The following is a 25,374-nucleotide window of genomic DNA, read 5'->3' as shown; positions in this document are numbered from 1 at the left end:
ATCAAGTTTTTATTTTTTCTTTCTTAGTCCATGAAGAAATATTTGATAAAAATATTTATCCACTATGTAGTCATAGATTTCAACTAAATTTTTATCACCTGCTATTTTCAGCCTGTTTTTTCCCCTATTTTATTTTTGTAAATTCAGTGTGTCTTACACCAATATTTTTGCCTTTATTCTGCTTTGAAGATGGCAAGGTTTTCTTGAGTCACTTTCAGGTGCAGGATAGGACCATTTTTCTGTCACCTAAGCAGGAATATGACTTACAGTCCGTATTCTGCACCTGTTTGTTTAGTTTTCTGTCTTCCCTAATGAATGGCTATAGGCATCTGGGGGTCTTTTAAATTATCAAAAAATTTCTTTTTCTCACAGTCCATGATGACAGCTTCGTCCAAATTCCTCATTTAACCTGACTTCCCCTGCTTCTCAGAACCATAACACATACAGGAAGCTCTAGTCTACCAATCTGGTGACCCAATCCCAGCTGGTCTAAAGGATTTGATTTTACAAGCCAGGCTGTGAACACCCTCTTTGGAAAGTCTTTTTCTAGCTTCTGAGATCAACAGCCCTGGTATTCTGTTCCCCAATTCCTAGTATACACAACCCTGCTTGACTGATAGTTCACTGCTTTTCTTGTGCTTTCTATTTTTATATCTATTTAAATCTTTTACAATCGATTTATTTGAACCTATGGATCTAAAGTGTTATTCCCGTAGACAGAAGAGTTGGGTCTTTTCTTTTGTTCAGTCTGAAAATTCCTCATTTGATTGGATTATTTAATCCATTTACACTCAATGTTATTGTAGATATAGTTGGATTTTTGTCTGACATTTTACTTTTTTGTATTTTTCTCATTTTTTATTCCCTGATTGCTCTTTACTGCTTTCTTTTGTAATGAGAGAATATTTTATAATGTAGATTTAATTTTCTTTAATGAAATTTTTCACACTTTTTAACATATTGCCCTAGTGAGTATACTTGGCTTACCGTGTACACCTTAACTTATCAGAATCAATTAGATTAATACTAGCTTAATTCTAGTTATAGAATTATTACCCCTATATAGCTCTACACCCTTCAACAGATAGTTTTATATCTGTACATAACCTACATCCTTCCCTATGTACCATTTTAGGTATTATTATTATTATAACACACATTACAAATTGAACCATAACTGTTATTATATTATACAATTTCTTTTGTCTCTTGAAGAGAAGAAAGGAGAATAAGTATATACTCAGTAATTATGTTGTATTAAACTTCTCGTTTATCATTTGTGATTCTCTTCGTTTGATTTATAAAGGTGAGTTACCGTCTAGAGTCTTTTTCTTAACTCAATACAACTTTGCTCACTGATCTCATTTGCAATCTTATTGGAGAATATATTACATTTCTGTATCTTAAAGGAAGAATACATTGTAAAGAGTTTTATACAATGGCTTTCTTAATCACTTAAGGGAAGAAAGTAGAAAAATATGTATTTATTCTGACTTATAGTTTCATATTTACCTTTACTGGTCCTCTATTCAGTCTTTTAGGTGTGACTTAGAATTACTGTCTGGGGACACTTGCTTCCAGCCTGTGAAACTTTTCATATTCCTTTTCAGGTGGATTTTCCAGCAACAAATTCTCTCAGCTTTGTCTACATTTCACCTTCACTTTTTGAAATATAGCTTTTCCTCTTTTCTTTCCTTTTTATAATCATTAGGTCAGAATTACTTATTATAATGCCATTCTTAGATTATCCCAAACAGTAGCCACCATCCTTAATCTTACCAACTATTATGTTAAAAATGCCTGAGCAATTTTGATCTCATGAGACCACAGGGAATTATCACTGATGGCACATCCACTTACACCAACATGAACAAATCACCTTAAATAAATCAAGCTGTGACTGTGCTTGTGTCACTCTCCTTCAGAGAAAGAACAAATTATTATTAAAATCTATTGATGTGATCCTAGAAAATTCTAAGTTTTAATTATACAATATTTGTAGGGCAATGGGCCAAGTATTTGTCATTTATAAAGGAATAACACTTACCAGACTCAATGTAACCCAGCTAGTGTAAGACCTTGGTTCCTGTCTCATGTAGTGAACAATGCGTTACTCCTGGATCTTTCTATGTTCTTCCTAGATATAACTTACTTTACAACAAGGACACCTGACCCTCTTTGCCTAAGATGAACAGTCATGCACATTAGGAACTTTATTTTGAGTCTTGTCTGTATACAAATACCCTAATTTTATCAATCACCAAGGCTGGAAATTTAGATTCAGATGGGAGTTCCAAAAGGAGGACACCTTGATAATTCAGACACTAGGATATGTTTCCTGGCCTTCCTCTACCTTCTGGTGTCTTGCTGGTTACTTCTGGCTTTCCTTGTATTGTAGAAGCATCACCCTAATCTCTGCCTTATTTTTACCTAACATACATGTGTGCGGTCTGTGTATAAATATCCCATTGTTATAAGGATACTAGAAATACTGGACTAGGGGCCCATCATACTCAAGAATGAGGTCATTCTAAGTAATTACATCTTCTAAATAAGCTCCATAATCCAAAAGTGGTTCATCCCTTCTTGTTAATCAAACCATTTTCTGTAGAAAATAAATGGTTTTCAATATTATTGGCTTTATTTTATATGAAGAACATTTTAAGTTTTCAGTCTGCTAGTTTTTGACTAACTGTGCATGCAGATAGACAAGTTTTACCCAGAGACCTAGCCAAGGTCTTATAAGCCAACTTAAAGTTTGTGGATCATAGTTTTTCTCAATCTTGCCAAGAAAGTTTTTGAGGTGGTTATGTTAATTTTGTCTTAACTAAATGACAGCTGTATAAATCTAGAGTTTTCTAAAATGGTTTCTTTAGAACACAGTGTATTTGAAAGATGCATTCTGGCCAGGGACAGTTCAGAATCCCCATTGGTGCACCCAATTTCAATAGCGACCCAATACATGAATAGTCATACAAATCCTCTTCTATCATTCACAACATTTAGGAAACAAGAATGATTTTTACCATCAGCTCACCCAAATTTCACAGAGAAATACTGAGAGCCTGACAGGTAAGAAAAGTTTACCATTTTGTTGGCTTTGAAACTCTAGTCATCCTTGGTTATGGCCTCCAGAACAGCAGAGCACCTGAGGTATCCTGTTTACAGTGTCATAACTGCAGAGGCCAAGCAAAAATCTTCTACTTCACCCGTGAAGCTTTATGAATAAAAATCACTGATAAATTTAGAACAATATGAAGACAAGGCACAACTTGCATTTTCCTTGGATATGTTAACTCTGAAACAGTAACATAAAAGCCTAGACATGTGAGATCTCACCCCATTTTCTTCCCCCTCACAAAATATTTCCTATTCAATGATGATGTAACAGAGACCTGTTAAGTGGCTAGTGCTCCCTGACATCTAGTAAATATTGTAGCCACAGACTATTGCAATAGAACACTATTTCTTTTTCATCATTTCATAGGTAAAAGCTTCCCAATTTTGCAGAATGCATCCTAAAAGTCTGCAAGTTGAAATAGAGCTTTTATTACTCATTACAAGTTGTTAACCATGGCCAGTTCTCTGATGACTCAGATTAACACAAGACACAAATTTGCACAAGTTCACTAGTTCACAAACAGTAGGATTAACTGGTTTCAAATGATAGCTCTCACAAGGTTTCAAACCAAACATCCAAATAACATAGGTTTTCAAGAAACAAGTTTCACAGGCTAGCTCACAAGTCAACTAACAAATTCTCAAATCAGACAAACTACAAGTCTCTGAAGAGTTTCAGTCCCACTAACTCAATTAAGGAAAGAATCCCACCAAAAGAATTTTCCTACAAAAACGACTCAGTATCTAAAGGAAAAATACTCTTGGTGCCACTGCACACACATTCTGCTTTACTCACTCAAGGAATCTCCTAAAGGTCTAGTGCTTCCATTTCTTTTACTCTGAGTGCTGAGATGCACCAAGGTCCAATGGCACTCAGGTCAGCAGCCAGATGCTTGGAGCTGACCCTGATATGACAAGACTCAAGACAGCTCCAAGGACACTGCTAGACCAGGGAATCTTTGTGCCACAAGTGAAGCACCCACTTGGGGGCTTAAAGTCCCATCAGGGATGCCAAAATTGTAATCAAACCAAGCTTGGGCCTGTTCATTTTATGTGCAGGTAAAGCCAAAATACTAACACGGAGTTGTGGTGAGGGAAATTAAGCTTTACTACAAGGCTGAGTAACGGAGATCAGGTGGGAAATGCTCAAATAAAAAAAAAATCTGATCTCCTCTCTCAAAAAGTTTACATGTAGGGATTTTAAAATATTGGTGTTTGGAGGAGGGGCTGCATGAGTAGCTAGTGAACAGCTCTGCTTGGCTGAGTCTCTGAGGAGAAAGAAGCAGGATTTCCGGGAACAAAGATGCTACTTTTGGTTTCTACTATCATCTGGTTCTTATCAATCTATTTCTTTTAACAGTTTACCTCAGACCAGCACATTCTGAGGACTGGGGGAGTTGTAGTTTTTGTCCCTACATAAAGACATCTCAAAAATATGTGTTAAGATAGTGTCTTTTATCCCAACAACTTCATGAATGTTTTCACTCTCCTGATCACTTTAGTATCATATTCTGACCCACTGCCTTCCTGTACTTGCTTCCTCAATTGCTAGCTGTAAATCCTAACTCCCTAACTAAAGATTCCTGTTCCCAGAGCCTAAATCACTATCAGCTTGATGGACAAAGGGCACAGCTCACTTTCATAAAACTTTTAGGCTTCATCCAAATGGGGTACCCAGTTTCAAAATTGCTCTAGATTTCATGTTGGCTAGTTGCATGAGCTTGCTTGGGCTTCCATACAAAATACCACAGACTGAGTGGCTTAACCAACAGAAATTAATTTTTTCACAGCTCTGGAGTCTGGAAGACCAACATCAAGATGCTGGCATGATTGGTTTCCTGTGAGGTTATTGCCTTGGGTGGCTGATAGCCAACTTCTCATTTCCTCTTCATAAGATCGTCCTCCATGCACACTGACCCGGATATCTCTTCATATGATATAATCTTTTGTCATATAAACCACCACCAGATTGCATTAGGGCCCAGGCTTATTTTTACCTAACCATCTCTTTAAATGCCTTTTCTCCAAACACAGTCACCTTTGGAGGTAATGGGGGTTAAGACTGCAACTGGAATTAGTTTTGGAGGGGATACAATTCAGCCCATAGTACTAGTCAGGGCGATGTCTGTGTCATTAGCAACATTCAGATTTTAACTAAGTTCCTCCACTCAGACATCTGCCAGGAACCTCAGACTCAGCTGATCACAGAATTGACTCAGACAAACACCCTTGTCATTCTTAGATCTAATTTTTAAAAACACATTGAAAAGATACAGCAGCCTTCTTTTGGTGGTTTGCTACAGATAAAGTAGAAAGGCTTAGTCCCAAAATATAACAAAGAATATTAATCCAAATAACTTTGCATTTTCTGCACATTTAAAGACAGAATTTATTCATGTGTTACTTGAGTAAAAAGGTAAAACTTGTAGTACTACGTAAAATGCACTTATGGAAAAGCCCTGCTAGTCTTCACCAAACTGGCTGCAGTTATTGCAAGAAAGGGAAATAACTGGGTAAAGAAGGTGGTGGTGTTTTGCTTTCTGCTGTGTATTGATACATCTGTGACAATTATATAATTTCAAAATTTATTAACACTAACTTGCATAAAATTTCAGGTGAGAACATAAAGGTTAAAAAAAGGTAAACTTGAAACGAGTTGATCAAAAAATGATATGAATGATATTTAATGGCTGAAAAGAATTTTACCCTATGGATGTATTATAATTTAACAAATCCCCTCATGCTGCCTGTAGTTTTTTTTACCATTATAAACAATACAGACATACATCATCAACTATTTTCATAAGATATATTCCCAGAAATGGTAATGAATCCATTTAAGTTTTTTCATAGTACTAGAAAAATTTTAAGAAGACACTATTTTGGCATATGTGGTTAATAAGAGAAAAGCAGGTAGACTTCTCTGAATTTATCTGACATTCTCCCTTGTTTGCACAATGATGAATATGCATGAATGGCCTTTACAGCATTATGTGTAACAGCAAAACACATGAAACCTAAATGCCCATCGATAGGGGAGTACAGTTAAATTACATTCTATCCATACAGTGGACCACCATGTAGCCTTTCAAAAATGTAAAGCGGAGTTCCATATGTACTAAGACCCCAACGATATACTGTTATATGAAAAAAACAATGTCTGTAGATGACATATCTAATACACCATACCTTTAAAAAAAAGACCAGGGGAGGTTGGGGCAGTGTGTTTGTGAAGCAGTGACAGGCTTGTGTATGGATTAAATTATTTTAAGAGGGAGAAACAAATAGGTGGTTACAGTAGTTTGATAAGGAAAGGGGAATGAGAGGGAGATGGTATTCACGGGAGGTCCTGAAATCAATCCCTTGTGAATAACAAGGGACACCTCTACATTTACAGGGATTATGTGTGAGTTCTCTGATGCATCCTGAGGTGTGAGTATTGACACAAGGTTTTTCCACACATTAACATTTACTGGTTTTTCCCTTTGTGTGATTTCTTTCATGTCTAGTTAGGGCTAATTTTTGATAATATATATTCTCAAAGTCATTGCATTCATATGATTTCTCACCTCTGTGAATTCTGATGTTCAGTGAGGTATGACTTACAGTGGGAAAGTTTATTACATGATTTACACCCATATGGTTTCTCATTTGCATGAGCTCTGATGCCTGCTGACATGTAACTTTCAGTTAAAAGTTTTTCCACATTCTTTACACTCATAGCATTTCTGACCTGTGTGAGTTCTGTGATGTAGTGAGGACTGACTTCTGGTAAAAAGTTTGTGCACATTCATTACACTGAGGGTTTCTCAACAGTGTAAATTCTCTCACGTACTTAAAAACTGACTTCTGTTAAAAGGTTTTCCTTATTCTTTACATACATTTGGTTTCTCACCTGTGTGAATTCTCTGATGCCTGTTGAGGCATGACTTTTCACTGAAGGCTTTTCCACATTCTTTACATGCATATGGTTTCTCACCTGTGTGAATTCTCTGATGCCTGTTGAGGTATGACTTTTCACTGAAGGCTTTTCCACATTCTTTACATGCATATGGTTTCTCACCTGTGTGGATACTCTGATGTCTGTTGAGATGTGACATTTTTGTAAAGGCTTTCCCACATTCTTTACATTGATATAGTTTTTCACTAGTGTCAGTGCTCTGATGGTTGCTAAAGTGTGACTTCTGGTAAAAGGTTTTTTTATACTCATTAAACTCATAGGGTTTCTCACCTGTGTGAATTATCTGACATCCACTTAATTTTGATTTACTATAGAAACTTATAGTACATTCTTTACATTCATATGGTTTCTCACCAGTGTGTTTTCTCTCATGGCCTCTCTGATGCAGAGTCAGAGCAGCTTTATGGTTGTTTTTCCTACATTGTTCATATTCATACGATTTCTCACCTATATGAATTCTCTGGTGTGCATTAAGTTGTGACTTATTGTGGAAAGCTTTCCTACATTCTTTACATTCATAGGGTTTCTCACCTGTATGAATTCTCTGGTGTGCACTAAGGTGTGATTTTCTGTAGAACGCTTTACTGCATTCATTACATTCATATGATTTCTCACCTGTGTGAATTCTCTGATGTTCATTCAGATGTGATTTACTGTAGAAATTTTTTCCACATTCCTTACATTGATAGGGTTTCACACCTGTATGAATTCTCTGGTGTACAATGAGGTGTGATTTACTGTAGAATCTTTTCCCACATTCTTTACATTCATATGGCTTCTCACCTGTGTGAATTCTCTGATGCCTATTGAGGTATGATTTTTCACTATAAGCTTTTCCACATTCACTACATTCATATGGTTTCTCACCTGTGTGTTTTCTCTCATGGATGGTGAGGAGCGACTTTTGCTGAAAGGATTTTCCACATTCATTACACTCATAGGGTCTTTCACCTGTGTGAATTCTCTGATGCATAGCAAGAGATGACTTGTAAAAAAAAGATTTCCTACATTCATTACATTCATATGGTTTCTCACCTGTGTGAATTCTCTGATGCTTTATGAGGGCTGACATCTGCCGAAATGTTTTTCCACATTCACCCCATTCACAGGGGTTTTTCCCTGTGTGAGGACTCTGATGCACCCAGAAGTTTGAGTTCAGGTGAAAGGTTTGTCCACATTTATTATATTCACATGGATTCTCACCTCCTTGAATACTTTGATGTACACTGAGGTGTGATCTGCTGTACAATGTTTCCCTAGATTCTTTACATTCATATGGTTTCTCACCTGTATGAATTCTCTCATGCCTGCTGAGGTGTGACTTCCGTTTAAAAGCTTTTCCACATTCTTTACATTCATAGGGTTTCTCACCTGTATGAATTCTCTGATGCCAGCTGAGGTGTGACTTCCGTTTAAAAGCTTTTCCACATTCTTCACATTCATATGGCTTTTCACCAGTATGAGTGCTCTGATGTCTGCTCAAGTGTGACTTTCGGCAATAGGATTTTCCGCACTCACTACATGCAAAGCGCTTCTCACCTGTGTGAATTTTCTGATGCATACTGAGCTGTGATACAGCACAGAAAGTTTTTCTGCATACATCACATTCATATGGCTTCTCAACAGTGTGAATTCTCTGATGCTTGCTGAGTAGTGACTTCTCATGAAAGTTTTCTTTATATTCAATACATCCATAGGACTGTTCCTCCATGTGAGTTCTCTGATGCTTAGCAAGGTCCAATATCTGATAGGAAAAACAGTCACAGTTATTACATGTGTAGGGCTTCTCCCCTGTATGTGTTCTCTGATGTGTAGGAATGTATAATTTCTTAAAGAAGGATTTCTCACTTTCAATATATTTATAGGGCTTCTCGCCTGCGTGTATTTCCTGCCAGTTAGTGGTTTTAGACTTTTTACAGAAAACGTTTGCACATACATCACATTCAAATGTTTTCCTCCCTACCTGAGTTGTGTCTTGGGCAATGAGAGCTGACTTACCATAGGTTTTCCCATATTCATTATCATTACAGGAGGTCTCTCCCATATGAACCCTCTTATGTGTAAATATTTTTGGTTTGGTGTTGAAGAGTTTCCCTTGTGCACTATATTCAGAAGGCTGCCGCTTGGTTGAAGCTTGGTATGCTGACTGAAATGCTCACAGTGTCTGAGGGACTGCCTAGTTACACTAAGGCATTCACGCTTCTCTCCAGCATGCGTCTCATCAGGATCTACAGGAAGAAGTGCCTTCTGACATACATTAAATTCCTCAGGCCTCATTTCTGAATAGTTTCTATTATTTATAATCAGATTTGATATATGGTTTGAGCTTGAATTAAATGATTTTCCTAACTCAACTCTTTCCTCAGTTGATGTGTTGTTGGTGGTGATTACAACTTGCCACAAATGTCTACAGTGACTTTCTTGGCTCCCGTGAAATAGACCATCAACTTCCCGGACATCTGAAATGAGAAAAAAAAAACATGTTTACGAACCACACATAAGTATATCTTATTGAATGCTAGTGTACAGGTAAGAAAGTTTCTACCTATCACAGTGACATAATATTTTATAAAAATCCACAACAGTTATTGGCTTTATGAGTATTTTGCTTTTCTTCCTACTGACTAAATGCAATAAACTCTACTTATCTATTTTCTAATGTTGTTAAATGTCTCTTTTCTAATGAATTTTTCTATTCTTAAAAAAAATTTTCGAAGGTTAAGTCAAGTGTTTCTTTGCTTCTTTTATAATTTGTACTAAAACACTTGGTAGAAAATTTCACCTACTGCCTAATTATAGTTTTCAACTAAGTTCGTATCCCATGACATTTGTTCACCCTGTCTTTTTCTCTCTTTTATCCTATAATATCAGCGGGTGTCTTGTGCTGCTCATTTTCTCCTGATTCTGTTGTGAAGTTGGCAGGGATGTCTTAAATCAATTACTTTGAGGTATAAGAGAGGCCATTTTTCTGTTACTTAAGTTAGAATATGCCTTAGGTTTAGAATTTTGTACCTGTTTCTATAATTTTAACACTTCCCTAAGAAATGACTATATGCATCTGCAAGTTTTTCAAATAATAAAATCTCCATTACTCCACACTAGATAAAGACAACTTCCTTCAAATTCCTCATTTAACCTAACACCCACTGCTTCTCAAAAGCATTACAATACAAGAAGTTTGAGTCCACCACCCCGGGCTCCCCTTCCCCATGTGTCTGAACAGTTTGGAACTACAACCCATGCTGTGTCCATCACCTTTAAAAAATGGGGGTTTTTTGGCTCCTTCTAAAGTAAACTTGTATACTCCTTCCAACATCTGGCACATGCACACTATATGCTTGATAATTCTCTGCTTCCGTACGTTTTTGTTCTGTGCACTGAAATTTTGCTCTGTTCCAGTTTCATAGAAAATGGAGTCTCGTACATTTCTCCTTCTCTTTGTTGCTTCAGAATGATTTTCAGAATGAGAATAAAACGCTACCTTCAAATTCTACCTCCAAACAGAAATCTGAGTCTGTAAACAAAAAAACCCTGATTGGCTTGGCCAAAGGACCACAAATCTCCTGGTTCTCCTCCCAAATCTAGGACCAGCTCTTTCCTTGCTCCTATCCTGGATACTGCTTGGCTTCATGATTTCTGATTTTATGGCACACAATGCTCACTACTGGAACGCCTTTCTCATTTTCTTATCAACTCCATAGATGATATGCATAAGTATGATTTTTTTTTTTTTTGACCAGTAAGGGGATCCCAACTCTCGGCACCCTCAGCCAGTGAGTTCACTGGCCATCCCTATACAAGATCCATACCCACGGCCTCGGCGCTACCAGCACCACACTCTCCCGAGTAAGCCATGGGGCCGGCCCTATAAGTACGATTTTAAATATCAGCTCAGCTGTAGGGTGCCAATTTCCAAATTTGTATGTCCAATAGTTATGTCCACTCCAGAATTCAAATACATGTATGTAATATACGTCAAAATTAGACAAGATTTAACTTGAAGCTTTGCCAAAGAAAACAAAAATCCCTCTAAAACTGCCTTCTCTGAACATCCTTTCTAAAATTTCACATCCTGTATTCCTCTCTCTTTCATTAAAATATCCCTCATAATTTTTATGCAACTAATTAGCATATATTATTTTCTTGTTTCTCTTTCATCACAATGTAAACTCTTTGAAAACAAGATATAACTGTTGTTAAGTACAAATATAAAATTATCAGTGCTTAAAACCTGATCAATAAAAATGTGGTGAAAGAATAACTAAATGTGTAAATATCTGTGTTATATAGTCTGAATGTCACTCATAATGAATTTTGAAGGTTGATTCCCATTGTGACAGTGTTAAGAGGGTAAAAAATCCACGTATAGTATGTGAAACACAGGGAATTTAGGAAGTGAACAGATCATGACGGTTATGACCTCATAAATGAATGAATCCATTCAGGAAGTAATGGTATAACGAGTTATCAGTTAGTAGACATGTGGCTTTATAGGGAGAGGGAGACAGCATGTGGACATACTTTTGTCAATCTTGCCATACTGTACCCTGCACCACCCTTGGGACTCTGCCAAGAATCACCACCAGAAAGAAGGAACTCACTTCATGCAACCCCTCAACCTTGGACTTAGCCTCTAAAACTGTTAAGAAAAACATTTTGTTTCTTTATAAATTACTAAGAGTCTGGTATTGTTGTAAATACAGAAAAAAAAAAAACCTAATATGTTCTGGAAAAAATGTGCATGAGAATGAAGGAAAAGAGGGCAACTGAGAATATTGAGAAAGTGAATAGCAAAGAAAAATGTCTAAGAAGAGAAATGTAGGGGTTAGATTTTAGGTAAATATTTTCAAAATTAGGCAAAATAAAATGTGGTAATATACATGTAACAGCCTTCCGTGGAAATTACATAATGCATGCGCTTAATGCATGCAGCCTAGCTGTCCTCGGGTCTGGATCCAGGGAACAATTCCTATTAACAACTGAACACTGCCCACATCTGCTGGGCTTCACTCTTTACAGCCTCACTGTACAATATCCACCAACTGACCTGGGAGCCTCTGGTTTAGGGGTTCTTCTGCTGTCCATGGCCCTGTCCCTTTCTCCAACTTGAGGATCAACCCAGGTTTGGTAATGCAGTGCCCTGTTAATGGGAAATAATGTTGGACTTTGTAAAACCACTAAGTTAGATCCTTGGAAAATGACAAGAGCTCAGCTTCACAAGCTGGACAATGAATGGGTCAATTTGAATCTTTCATTAGAAGGATGACACATTCGTCTTGAAATGGAATCTTACCAAAATAGCATTAAACCTTATAAATTGTGCCCATATTTATCATGAACAAAAATGTGTCATTCCTGGTCATTTTGGGGAACTTTCACCCACCCAATGACACCATGCTGCTGTAGGTCTCCAGCATCACGTCCCTGTACAAGGTCCTCTGAGCATCATCCAGATACTGCCATTCTTCCCAGGTGAAGTACAGAGCCACATCCTCAAAGGACATGAAGTCCTGTAAGGGCACATTTCTGGTTAACTCAATTCACTAGCCCTGGATCAAAAACAAATCTAGTAGTTCACAGTTCTGTGTGTGCACGTATCATACATACCATACATAAGATGCAGATTCTTAGTACTCTATATGGCGGGATATAAGAAAAACCACAAAATGAATATCCTGACACTGTTGTAATTTATTTGTTTCTAAAAACATGATCACAAAGCTTCCCAAACAGATCCAGAATCATCCTTGTTGCTAGTGATAAAAGCATGAATAAAATTCTGCCCCTCCAAGGAGCTTATGATCTGGTAAAAAGGCATAAGTACAAATACGTACCTGAAATAATATATGATGAACTAATTTAGACAGAAGTTCAATGTAGGGGTAAAAAAGAAAGAAAATGTAGTTTCAGTTTGTATCCGGTACGCACTGCACTGAAATGCCACAAATGTGCTCTTCCGTGCAAACCATGTGTTCTTGTGAATATAAGGAAACAACAAATGTGCAGTCACAAGAGCACAAAACATGTACCATGTTCATGGAACTACACACAGCACCATGTGTAGGTTAATGACCCTGTGCTGCGATGAGAGACAAATGCAACATTGAAGCAACTGATTATGGAGTGATTCTGCTTTTCAGTATTTGGCCAAATATAAACAACAATACATCTTATGCACTTACTGTTGTTTTTCAATTACTTATAAATAAAAAGCACATACAAAGGCAACCCAAAATTTTCCTAGATGCAAAAGCATTGCCTCTGTCCATATCAGGGTGGACACTGCCACTTCCCAAACCACAGGCTGTAAATAATGAGGTCCTGTAAAAACAGCTAAGTTACATAACCAGATTTGCATTTTAAGTCATCCACTAGAAGGAGAATGGGAAAAGTTTTAAGGGAGAGTCAGAGGGGAAGAATCCAGGGTGAAAGAAGACCACCTACATCAGACAACAAAGCAGGAAGCAAAAAGAAGAGGGTCCTAATTCTATAAAAGGGAAAAAAATTAAAGAAAGGAAAAAGCAGAAAAAGAATATAGTATTAATCTGCTGGGCAAAAGATAAAAAGAAGAGTTTTACTCCCAAGCTATATGCATAATCACAGGTATGTAGGTATGGTACTGTAGAGTCAAATTATTTGGAAAATGGGAGAAAAATATAATGGGCAGAAGTAACACAGACTCAGACACATCATATTTGAAACATCTGTGGGAATGTCCAGATGGCAATTATATGATTCAAGAGTCCATAAGAGAGATGTAAGGTGAAGATAAACATTTGAAATGCATCAGAATTTCACTAGTACCTGAAGCCATTAGAGTGAGTGAACCTAACAGATAAGTAAAAAGAAGAACAAGCACAGAATCTGCAGAAACACTAATATTTGATGACTGAAGAGAAAAAGAACAAGTAGAAATTTTCTTAGATTATTCCATTAATAAAGGAAAGCTCACTATTAAGAAGTTTACCAACAGAGATTATCATATTCTCGGTTCTATGAAGGAAAATCCTTTAATTATTTGCATAGACATTAAAAAGACACTTTCAGAGGCTATCTGGGTACTTCCCTCAGTTACGACATGTTGCTGATAAACCAGTCAAGGGTTCAGATCCACTTACAGGCCAGCTGCAAAAAACCAAACCAAAACAACCCCCCCCCCAAACGTACCTTTAGTTTTCTATTTGCATACATGAAAAGCTTAGAAGTCAACATTCCATCCTATCAGTAAAAAATGAAAGAAAAAGTATCAACAACTCTTCCTGGATCTGTAAAAGAGAAGAAGACACAAGGCAAATTACTGCCCACAAGATTAGAGATTATTGTGGAATGAATGTCCCCCACAAAACTCGTTAACTCATTAAAACATAACCCCATTTGTAACAGTCTTAAGAGGGTGGAAAACCTTCCTATTGTGATCAGAAGGTGGGGCCTCTTAGAGGTTCTGATGGATTTAAAAGGAGAGAAAGTGAGCAGGTCACCTCTCTCTTGCTCAGCCCTTTCTCACCATGTGATACTCTGTGTTGATGTAGTGAGTCACCACCTACGAGAAGACCCTCACAGATGTGTTCCCTGGACTTTAGACTTCCCAGCCTCCAAAACTATAATTAATTAATTAATTTCTTTATAAATTACCCAGTGTCGGGTATTCTGTTATAAGCAATAGAAATGCATTAATACAGAGAGGTAGACAGCCAAATACACATGAATGGGTTACAGCAACAGAGACTTGGAAACCACCATGGGAACCAGTGTCAGAAGAGAAAAACTTGAATTGTGGCTGACAAATTGCTGGAGGCTCCATGTGAACAACTCTGAGAATTAAAAACTCCAGAAGGACCCAGTTATAAATGGACCACCACAATATTATAAAATTTAGCTCCAAAAACTTGACCAGTTGCTTACAGTAAATAGCAAAGAAAACTCCCCTTCTGCTTCCACCTGTGGGAAGAGAAAAGGAAATCCATTTTGAAATATGCCAGAACACCGCGTACTTCTTACCAAGGCCTACACTCAGAAAAAAAATACTTAACAAAAGCCCAAATATCTGCTGTAGCATTATCAGAGCCTAAATGATCTGGGTGAAGGGAAATACCCAACTCCAGCCCACTCTAGCCTTCCACATGGGAGAAGGAAATATCCAATGCCGGCTCATACCATCCACCCTGTACCACCTAAGGGGGGAGAAAAAACCAAAATGAGAAAATTTGTGAAACTCACAATCCAGACAGAGCCTAGTTTATTGACTAAGACTTAATGATAGAAATACAGAACATTTCTGCTATGGTCTGAATGTTTGTGTCCCCCACAAATTCATATGATAAAATCTACTCTCTGATGCACTAGAATTAAGAGGTGGGTTCTTTCAGAGATGATAAGTTATGAGAACAGATCCCTCATAAGAGGGATTAGTGCCCTTACAAAGAAGACCAAAGAATGCTTCTTTTTCCCTCCCACCCTGTGAGGACACAAAGCAGGTACCACCCGGGAAAAATGGGCCCTCACCAGACATTAATCTCCTAAGCTTTGATATTGGAGTTTCTGGCCTCTAGAACTGGAAAACATAAATTTCTGTGGTGTACACTCTACCCACTCTTAAGGTATTCTGTTATAGCAGCCTGACAGAGTAACAGAGCTTCCCCATCTGCACACTTTACCACCACATACTGAATGCACACTATCACAGTTTCTTTTACTCAGTGCATCATGTGTGGATATTTAAAAAAACAAAAAAACAAAGGCATTTTAAAACACACAAAAAAACCCATAACATAAGAGGCAGTGTAATCATCAGAACAAGACATGGCTAGGATGCTAAAATTATCAGACAGAGCATATTTTAAAACTCTAACTGATATGCTAAGGGCTCAAATGAATAAAGTAGGCAGCATTTAACAACTGATGGGTAATTTAAGCAGAGACAAAGAAATACTACAGATCAAAACACTCTATTAGAAATAAAAAATGTTCCACATACCGGCCAGCCACCAATCTCAAAACCGGAAGAAAAAAGTCTTTGGTTTCTTAGTAGACTGGACATAGCTAAAAAAAAGAATCCCTGGGCTTGAGGGTACGTGAAGAGAAACTTTAAATTAAGTCAGGCACAGAGGGAAAAATACCACAAGTCCTCACTCATAAGTGAGAGCTAAGAGAGAAAGAGGTAAGGAAAGAAAGACTGCAGTGGTCTCTTGAACTTACAGAGGGAGAGAACAGACCTGTGGTTGCTAGGGAGGGGGAGAAAGGCATTGGAGAGAGACTGAGTGGGGGAGATGGGGAATAATTGCAATTTGAGGTGGTGGGCATGCTAACAGCATTGATTTGCTCATGACAACTTCAACACAGGTGGTGACAGTCAGCTCTTGCCCCATAAATATATACAATCAATAAAAACAAAAAATAAAAAATTTAAAAATAAAATAAAATGTAACCAAAAAACCACAAAGATAATACAAGGCAAGACAAAAGCCAAAAACCTACATGTAGGCATCTAATTTTCAAAATACAAAAAATCAAAAATAAAGAAAATTCTGAAAGAAGCCAGGAGGGGGAAAGATCTTACTTACAAAGGAACAAAGGTAAGAATTACATCCAACATTTCTTCAGAAATCCTGCAAGCAAGAAGAGAGTGGAGAGAAATATTCGAAGTGTTGAGAGAAGAAACCCACCCACCTAGAGTTCTGTACACAGTGAAATCATCCTTTAAAAAAGTAGAAATAAAGTCTTTTTCAGACAAATGAAAATTGATTGAATCAGCTTCCAGTACATTTGCCCAGCAAGAAATGTTTTTTAAAAAATTCTATTGTGAGAATAAAAAGATACAGGTCAGAAACCTGGAGAAACATAAAAACAAAAGGAGAACTAAAGAAGAAATAAGAGAAAGTTCAATACAAACTTATTTTTCTTATTCTTAATTATCTACCTAGTAACAGGTGATACACAATAATACTAGTAATAATGCACATACACACACACAGTCATACAGGCTTATATATAAGAGAAGTAAGGTGACAACAATGATGCATGGGAGCATGGAAGGGAGGAATTAGGATTATGTTGTTAACATAAGGTAGTCACACTGCTCATGAAGTGGTATAGTGTTAATTGAAAGTGGATTTGGATTAGGTGTAAGTGTATAGCTTAAACTCAGAGCAACTATTAAAGAAAGTGGGGAGGAAGTAATATTATGACGTCTAGGAGGACCATAGATTAAATATAAGGACACATATGAATTCAAAATAAATGCAGAAAGAAAAATACACAATGCTAACTCTAGGAATAGGAATATTTATTTCAGACACAGCAGACTTGAATGCAGGGAAAGTTACCACACATAAAAAATGCATCACACCACAGTATAGGAGTTAAATCTCCAAGAAAACAATTCTCGACATTTGTGTGCCTAATGACAGATTGTCAAACTACCTGAAGCAGAAATAAAAAAAACTGCAAGGAGAAATAGATGAAGCCACCATGATGACTGGAGACTTCAACACCCTCTATCAAAATGGACTGATCCGGCAGGCAGAAAATCAATAAATACATAGTTAAACTCAACAAGATCTGGATAGAATTGATATCTACAGATTACTTCATCCAACAACAGAATAGATATTGTTCTGAAACTCGTTTAAAACTGTCACCAAGAAAAATGACATACAGGGCCATAAAATACACATTAGCAAATTTTAAATAACAGAAATCATACAATGTATGCTCTCATACCACAATGGAATTAACTTAGAAATCAATAAAAGCACAATAACTACAAAATCCCCAGTGATTAAGTAAAACATTCAAATAATGCATGGGTCAAAAATATACATTTTTTTAAATTAAATAAAAACATAACACAACTTATGAAAATTTATGGGATACAGCAAAAGCAGTACTTTCAAGAAAATTTATGGCATTCAGCAAATATATTAGAAAAGAAGAAACATCTGCAGTTAATGTAAATTTTCACTTTTAGAAGCAAATAAACAAAAATGATAATTAACTTGGATATATATAATAAAACTTTGAGCAAAAATATAATTGAAAACAGGAAATCAAGAAAGAAAACCAACAGCAAAAAATCTGATTTTTAAAAAAGATCCATAAAACTGATAAGTTTATAAACTAGGCTAACTAAAAAGATATAGAGGACAGAAACTGCTAATATCAGAAATGAAAGAGAGGATACCACTACTTTTCCTGTGGATGTTAAAAACAGTAACAATAAACAAACAGTATGAATCCTTCTCTGTGTACACATTTGTAGTGGATTAAATTATATCTCCCCAAAACTCACTGAAGCTTAAATTTTGTTCCCCAAGTTTTATGTATTAGAAACTTAGTCCCCACTGTGACTGTTAAGACAGTGGGAAATCCTATTAAGGCAATTGAAAGGTGGTGCCTTGAAGAGGTGATTAGATTGTAGGGCCATGCCATAGTGAATGAATTAAAAATGGTGGTAATGCACATGGTTTGAAGGGCTTTAAAAGAAGAGTGAATGAGGAGGTTAGTCTCTCACTCTTTCTCTGCTCCACTATTTTTTGCCATGTGAGACCCCCTGGGTCATTGTTGCCACCACCAAGATCCTCACCAGATGAGTTGTCTGGACTTTGGAGTTATCAGACTCTGAAACTATAAGCAATAAATTTCATTTTCTTCTAACTCACCCAGTTCTGTGTATTGTGTTATAAGCAACAGACTAATACAACATTTCATAACTGACATGAAATGGACCCAGTCCTTGAAAGACACAATTGACCAAAACTCACACACAAAAATAAACAATCTGAATAGGCCTATAACTACTGTGAAAACTGAGTAAATAAATAATAAGCTTCAGAACAAAAAGCACCTGTCCCAGATGTGTCCACTGGGGAATTCAACCAAACACTTAAGGAAGAAATTATAACAATTCCCTACAACCTATTGTAAGATGTGACACTTTCTAACTCTTTCTACAAGGACGGCATTCTCAATACCAAAACAGATGAAATATTACAAGAATAGAAAACTACAAACTGGCACTAATCTGTTAGCTCAGTTGGTTACAGCACGGTGCTCATAACACAAGATCCAGGGCTTGATCCCTCTAACGGTCTGCTACCAAAACAAAACAAAAAGAAAACTACAAACCATTATTTATTATGAACATACATAAAAGATCCTCAACAGAATATTAGCAAACTTTATTTAACAGTGTTGTAAAAGAATTATGCACCATGACCAAGTGGTATTTATCTTAGGCAGGCAAGGTTGGTTCAGCATTTGAACATCAATTAATGTAATTCATCACATTAAAACACAAAAAAGAAGGGCAGGCTGGATGGCTCAGCTGAATATAGCCCAGCCTTGTACTACCAAGTTCAAGGCTTTGTATCCCCTTACCAGACAGCTGTCAAAAACAAACAAAAAAATGCTAAAAAGAAAAAAAAAAATTACATGATCGTATCAGCAGATACAAAAAAGCATGTGACATAATACAGTACTCAACATTATAAAAACTCTCAGTAAACTAGGAATAGAGGGGAACTTCATCCTTAACGGGGAGAAACTCAAAGCTTTCCCACAAAATCAGAAATGGGGCAAGAATGTACCCTTCCAACATCCTATTAACAGTATTGGCTAATGCAATAACACAAGGAAATAAAACAAAAGATATACAGATTGGAAATAAATAAGTAAAACTGTATTTGTTTGAAGATGGCATGATCGTCTGTGTAGAAAAGCCTAGTAAATAAATAGAAAAACATCTGGAATTAATACATGATGACAGCAAGATTGCAAGATACAAAGTTAATATAAAAAGTCAATCACTTTTCTACATACCAACAAAGGCCATGTAGAAGTTAAAATTAAAAACACAATTACACAAATTACATTAGCACCACAAAAAATGAAATCAGTTTCAAATAATATATCTCACACATAGAAAATTAGCCACAAAACATAAAAAAAAAAAAAAAAAAAAAAACCCTACAAAAACAATGTGACTAATGGGCAAAAGACTTGAATTTCTCCAAAGATGATATAAGAATGGCTAACAAGCACATGAACAGATGCTTAACATCATTAATCATTAGAGAAATGCAAATCAAAACCACAATGAGATATCACTTCACACCCAATGGAAAAGAGTAAGTGCTGACAAAATTGGAATCTCTATACACTGTTGGTGAGAATGCAAAACAGTGCAGCTGCTATAAAAAAAAAGTACAGAATCTTCTCAAAAATTAAAAATAGGATTACCATATGATCCAAAAATTCAACTTCTGTGTATATAACCACAATTGAGGGAGTCCCTCTGAATCTGTTCTGACTCTAGGGGCAGCCTGATTCACGAATCATTTTCCCCCTTTCTTTTCTTGCTCAATTAAACTTTGTTAAATTTAATTTATTTAAATGTATTCTTTTATCAGATTGGTGTCAGAGAAGTGGGATCCGAAGTAAAACTCCAGCAACCACCAGGATCATCAGGAGATAAGGTGAGGTTCCTGTGGAGCAAAATTATTCTCACTGCTCTCTTTTTTCTAACAGAGGTCACGGGTGAGTTTCCTCTCAGATTTGAAGCATCACTAATGTTGTGCTCTGAGCTCTCTGATTTATTTGAGCAATATTTAGACTAGGCAGGATGGAACTGGATTTGATAATTAATTGGTTTGATTCAGTTAGAGGTCTCTGACCTCAGCTAGGTATCTTTTAGGTAACGGCGTCTGGGACTCCAGCTAACTTTACGCATAAAACCGTGCATTTTAAAAAAACAGGTTAACCTTACTAGGGATAGCTTGGAATCAACATGAACATGATGGTGGAGTTTTAATTTGGATAAAATTATTTATTTGAGAGGTATATTAGAAAAAAAGAGAATCAAAAATCCCCACAAAAGCAATGAGCTATATTCTTTAATTAGTATGCAGAGGTGTGTAACAGACAAGGTGAATAAAAAATTGCCTTCTTAAAATATTCATTACAGGAAATGAAAATCTTAAGCAACAAGTGATAAAATGAAAGAGAACTGTTCTTTCTTTATCTGTCTCTGCCTAAATTCTGAGTCCACTAACCTTTTTGCTAAATTACCCTTTCACCCTGAGGATGAAAAAGGAGAGGTTAAATAAAAGCCTTATGAAGTGAGACTATCTGATCAGCCAAGCCTTCCTTCTATAACCAACTTTACTCCATGGTCTATAACTGAGCTTTCATCCATTGCAAAGGACTTCCCTAACCCAAGGAAAAATCCTCAAAAATTTATCAAAGAATTTAGAATCCTCAGAGGATCTTACAATGCAGGAGTCCCTGACTTCTACCAATTTAGTAACATGATACTGAAGCTTGGTGAAGCATAAAAGCAGATGGCAACAGCACGGTAGGACAAACCTGAGGAGAGTATTAGTGACCCCTCCAAATCCTCCTCACAAGAAGGGCCAAAAGAAGCTTGAAAAGTAGCAGAAAAGCTTTTATGTTTAATTCCTAAGATTTTTCCACAAAAAATTGATTGGCCCATCATACAATAGTGCAAACAAACAAAAAAGATGAACCAGTTTCAGGTTACAGAACTGGCTTAGAAATAGTGTTTGTGAAACATTCTGGGCTCAAAATAGAGCAAGGAGTATTATTGCAGGGGCTGAAACAGCAGTAACTGCACTATTTGTAAAAGAATTTCATCTTGCACTTAGCAGTTTGATTAAAAAGCACAGGGCTCACCCCATGGCTCACTCGGTAGAGTGCGGCGCTGGGAGCACAGCAGCGCTCCCGCCGCGGGTTCGGATCCTATAAAGGGATGGCGGGTGCGCTCACTGGCCGAGCGCAGTGCGGACGACACCAAGCCAAGGGTTGCGATCCCCTTACCGGTCACACACACACAAAAAAGCACAGACCAGAACAAGAAGGTACAGATATGACTGAATTGGTGGCCGTAGCTGAAAATTTCAAGAAGGCTCTAGAACAAGAAAAGACCCCAAAAGTTAAGAAGCTATGTTTCTCCAACTATAACAATACAGGGGCCAAGACCAAAGTGACCTTTTCACATTTTTTTAGAATCCCAAGCCAGAGGTCCCAGGACAAGAAATTCTTTACCCCAACATGGCTGCCTTTTTTGCCAACAACCAGGACACTGGACGCATGATTCCTTGCTTTTACATCACTCCACCAATAAGCCTCCTCCCTTTAGGTGGAATTATTTCCCCACTAGGGGGAGCCAAAGAGATTTTAGCCTTGCACACTGTAATCAGCATTGCAAGGCACTGAGGGGATTCTCCAGTAAACTGCTCCCCACGATACCTTCAAATAAGCATAAAGAAACAAGAGCTAAAATTAATAGGAAATTTTGCACAATAGTGGTGGGTACTGGAGCCAACTTTCCTACCATAAACCCCACTTTAATAAGCTAACAAATCCCTCACAGTAAAAAGGTCATTTCTGTGGTGGACGCTTCAAATCAAGTTCAACAGGTTCCCATATCTGAACCCATCCAACTGACCTTGGGGCTATATCTCAAAAATACATATCTTTTTACTATGTGATACCACTCCAGTAAACTTGCTAGTGTAAGACTTCCTTTCAAAGCTAAAACGGCATATAACATTCTCCTCGGTGGGAGAAATAATTTTAGTTTCCTGACTCCCCTGAACCAGAACTGTTATGCTCCCTACAAGCAGAAACGGGTAAGACTGAAACTCAGGCTTGTAACACCCCTGAAATTTCTAAAATATCTGAGTGTTTATGGGCCTCTTCCTCAAGTGATATAGGAAGGATTAAAAGTGTGGAACCTATAAAAGTCCAAATAAATCATTCTAAACCTTTGCCCAAATTACCCCAATATCCACTAAAACCCAAAGCAATTCAAGAGCTCTTGCCAATTACAGAAGATTTAATTAAACAAGGATTTCTAATTCTCTGTATCAGTTCTTGTAACAGTGTAATCCTACCAGTTAAAAAAACAAATTGATGATGCTGGAGATTTGTTCAAGATTTAGGAGCAATTAATAAAGTTTTGATATGTTTCCTGTGGTCCAAAACCCTAAAACCTTATTATCTAATGTGCCTCCTGACTCAAAATAGTTCATACTAGTAGACCTCTACTCAGTTTTCTTTAGCATTCTATTTCATGAAGAGTCTACACATGCTTGCCTTTACTTGGAGAAATCAACAGTATACCTGGACTGTAATGTCACAAGGGTTTACTGAAGCCCCTGCATATTTTCCTCAGGCATTGCATTAGGACTTCATAACCCTACAGTTTCCTTGAAACTCTATTCTTATTCAGTATGTAGAGAACTTGTTATGCTCTCCCACTAAAGAGTGCTCCAAAATAGACTCAAATCGCCTTTTACAGCAACTCTGACAAAAAATTCACAAAGCTTCAATGGAAAAGCTTCAGTTTTCAAGAGAAAAAGTCCACTATTTAGGACATGACTCCTACAAGGATCTCCCTCACCTGACAGTACAAAAACTACCTAGTTTTCCTTGGCCATCAAAGAAGAAACAATTAAGAGGTTTTCTTGGCCTTGCAGGATATTGCTGAACCTCGGTCCAAAATTTTTCTTTAATAGCTTTACCATTATGTGAATGCACTAGAAATACATTACTAGAGCTTTTACCTTGAGATGACAGTCATAAGCAGGCTTGTAACCAAATGAAATTGGCCTTACAACAGCGTCTAGTTTTAGGACTTCCAAATTAAACCAAGCCTTTTTATCTTGTTTGCTCATGAATGTAACAAGCAGGCATTAAGAGTTCCTACTCAAGAACATAGGGAAAAACAGAGGCCTATTAAAGATTACAACCTGAAATTAAGACTCAGTAGCTAAGGCAGATCCTAAGTATTTCAAAAGAGTAGCAGCACCAGCCAAGTTGACAGAAGTTTTGTCTGAGATGGTTTTAGGGAATAAAAAATTTGCAAGTCCCATATAGTATAGAAAGTCTATTAAATTCCCACCACTCAGCATTTTTCAGCAAGTAGACTAACCTTATGAAATTCTTATCCTGTCTCCTTCTAATATTCATTTAAAATAGTGCAACCCTCAAACCTGCTACTCTATTTATTACCTCTGCCTGAAAATGCTGAGGACCACAATTATGTAAAGGTAGTATGAGAATAGCGGCCCCTCTTGTTGACTTATGAGATACTCCACTGGATAATCCCAAGTTAATACTTTTTGTCAATGGGTCCTATGCAAAAAATGAAGAAAATATCAGGAAGGGTATGCTGTCGCCACCCCAAATGAGTTAACAGAGAAGGCAACTCTTCCTCAATTTAAGTCAGCGCAATCTTGGAGGCTTTTGCTCTCATCAAGCTTGGAGAGAAATATATATATTAGCTAAGATTTCTCCATATAGCTAAGGAGAAATCGGTAAATATACAGACAGCACATACGCTTTTGTAGTAGTACATGATTTTGGTACATTATGGAAACAATGAGGGTTTCTCAATTCTAGTGGGTTCCCCATCAAAAATGGACTACAAGTAGATGAACTCCTTTCTACTACCCTGTAATCATTACAGACTGCCATTACTAAGACTGAACCTCAGAATTGTAGAACTGAACCTGAATATCAAGGTAATGTATTAGCAGATTTTAATGACAAATCTCACCCTAACCCTAAACCTACCCCTAAGTGTTCAGATATAAAACCTGAATGAACTCCATAAGATTGATCCACATCCACTGCCTTATCACAAGCTATGTAATAAATACTGCAATGCACCTGATTCAGAAAAACAAACCTGGCATCTAAAAGGATGCAAACTCAACATTAAGCATGGAATCACAGCGGGCCCAGATGGCCACCTGGTCCTTCCTGAGTCTTTAAATCTTCCACTGTTAAAAGCTGTGCACTCTACAGCTCATCATGGAGCAGACAAAATGATCTAAATTAAGAAAAAATATTGGTAGGTCGACTGTTCCAAAAATGCTAAAATGGTTTGAAATCAATGTTTAGCTTGTCAAACTCATAATTCTGGGAAGACAAAAAATTCAAGTGGTGTGTTTACACCTCCTGATGGGCCATTTGAACATCTACAGATGGATTTCATTCAGCTGCCACCCTCAGTGGGGTTTCAGTATGTTCATGTGATAGTTTGCATATTTTCTGGTTGGGTAGAAGCTTTCCCATGTAGAAAAACCAATGTTATGAGTAGCTAAGAAATCAGTAGAAAATGTGTTTTCTTTCTGGGGTATCCCTAGAGAAATCTCCAGTGATAGGGGAACTCATTTTACTGGGCAAGTTATAAAACAGTTAAGTAAGGTGTTGCGAACATGATGATACTATTGTCCATATAACCCTCAGTCTTCTGAAAAGGTTGAAAG

The 25,374-nt window shown here is 37.0% G+C and overlaps 1 protein-coding gene across 10 annotated transcripts in view; it reads right to left on the bottom strand.

The window, feature by feature from the left end:
* Window positions 1–3,580: 3,580 nt before the first annotated feature.
* Window positions 3,581–25,374, bottom strand: part of LOC134366467 (zinc finger protein 260-like) — a 31,029-nt gene continuing 9,235 nt past the window's right edge. For 2 of the 10 annotated variants that reach the window (XM_063082859.1, XM_063082862.1), the window contains exons 4-10: window positions 16,642–16,686; window positions 14,984–15,019; window positions 14,249–14,346; window positions 12,465–12,591; window positions 12,129–12,221; window positions 9,437–9,540; window positions 3,581–8,825 (exon numbers count right to left, since the gene is read on the bottom strand). In XM_063082859.1, coding sequence (XP_062938929.1) covers window positions 6,987–8,825; window positions 9,437–9,540; window positions 12,129–12,221; window positions 12,465–12,591; window positions 14,249–14,293 — 2,208 coding nt within the window. In that variant the 5' untranslated portion in view covers window positions 14,294–14,346; window positions 14,984–15,019; window positions 16,642–16,686 and the 3' untranslated portion in view covers window positions 3,581–6,986. Of the gene's footprint in view, window positions 8,826–9,436; window positions 9,541–12,128; window positions 12,222–12,464; window positions 12,592–14,248; window positions 14,347–14,983; window positions 15,020–16,641; window positions 16,688–25,374 lie in introns of those variants that run through there. The other 8 variants (XM_063082856.1, XM_063082857.1, XM_063082860.1 and 5 more) reach the window with 7 other exon arrangements.

The sequence above is a fragment of the Cynocephalus volans genome, chromosome 18, assembly GCF_027409185.1.
Source record: "Cynocephalus volans isolate mCynVol1 chromosome 18, mCynVol1.pri, whole genome shotgun sequence".
Taxonomy (NCBI): domain Eukaryota; kingdom Metazoa; phylum Chordata; class Mammalia; order Dermoptera; family Cynocephalidae; genus Cynocephalus; species Cynocephalus volans.
The sequence above is the reverse complement of the archived record's forward strand: the minus strand, read 5'-3'. Positions and strand labels throughout refer to the sequence as shown.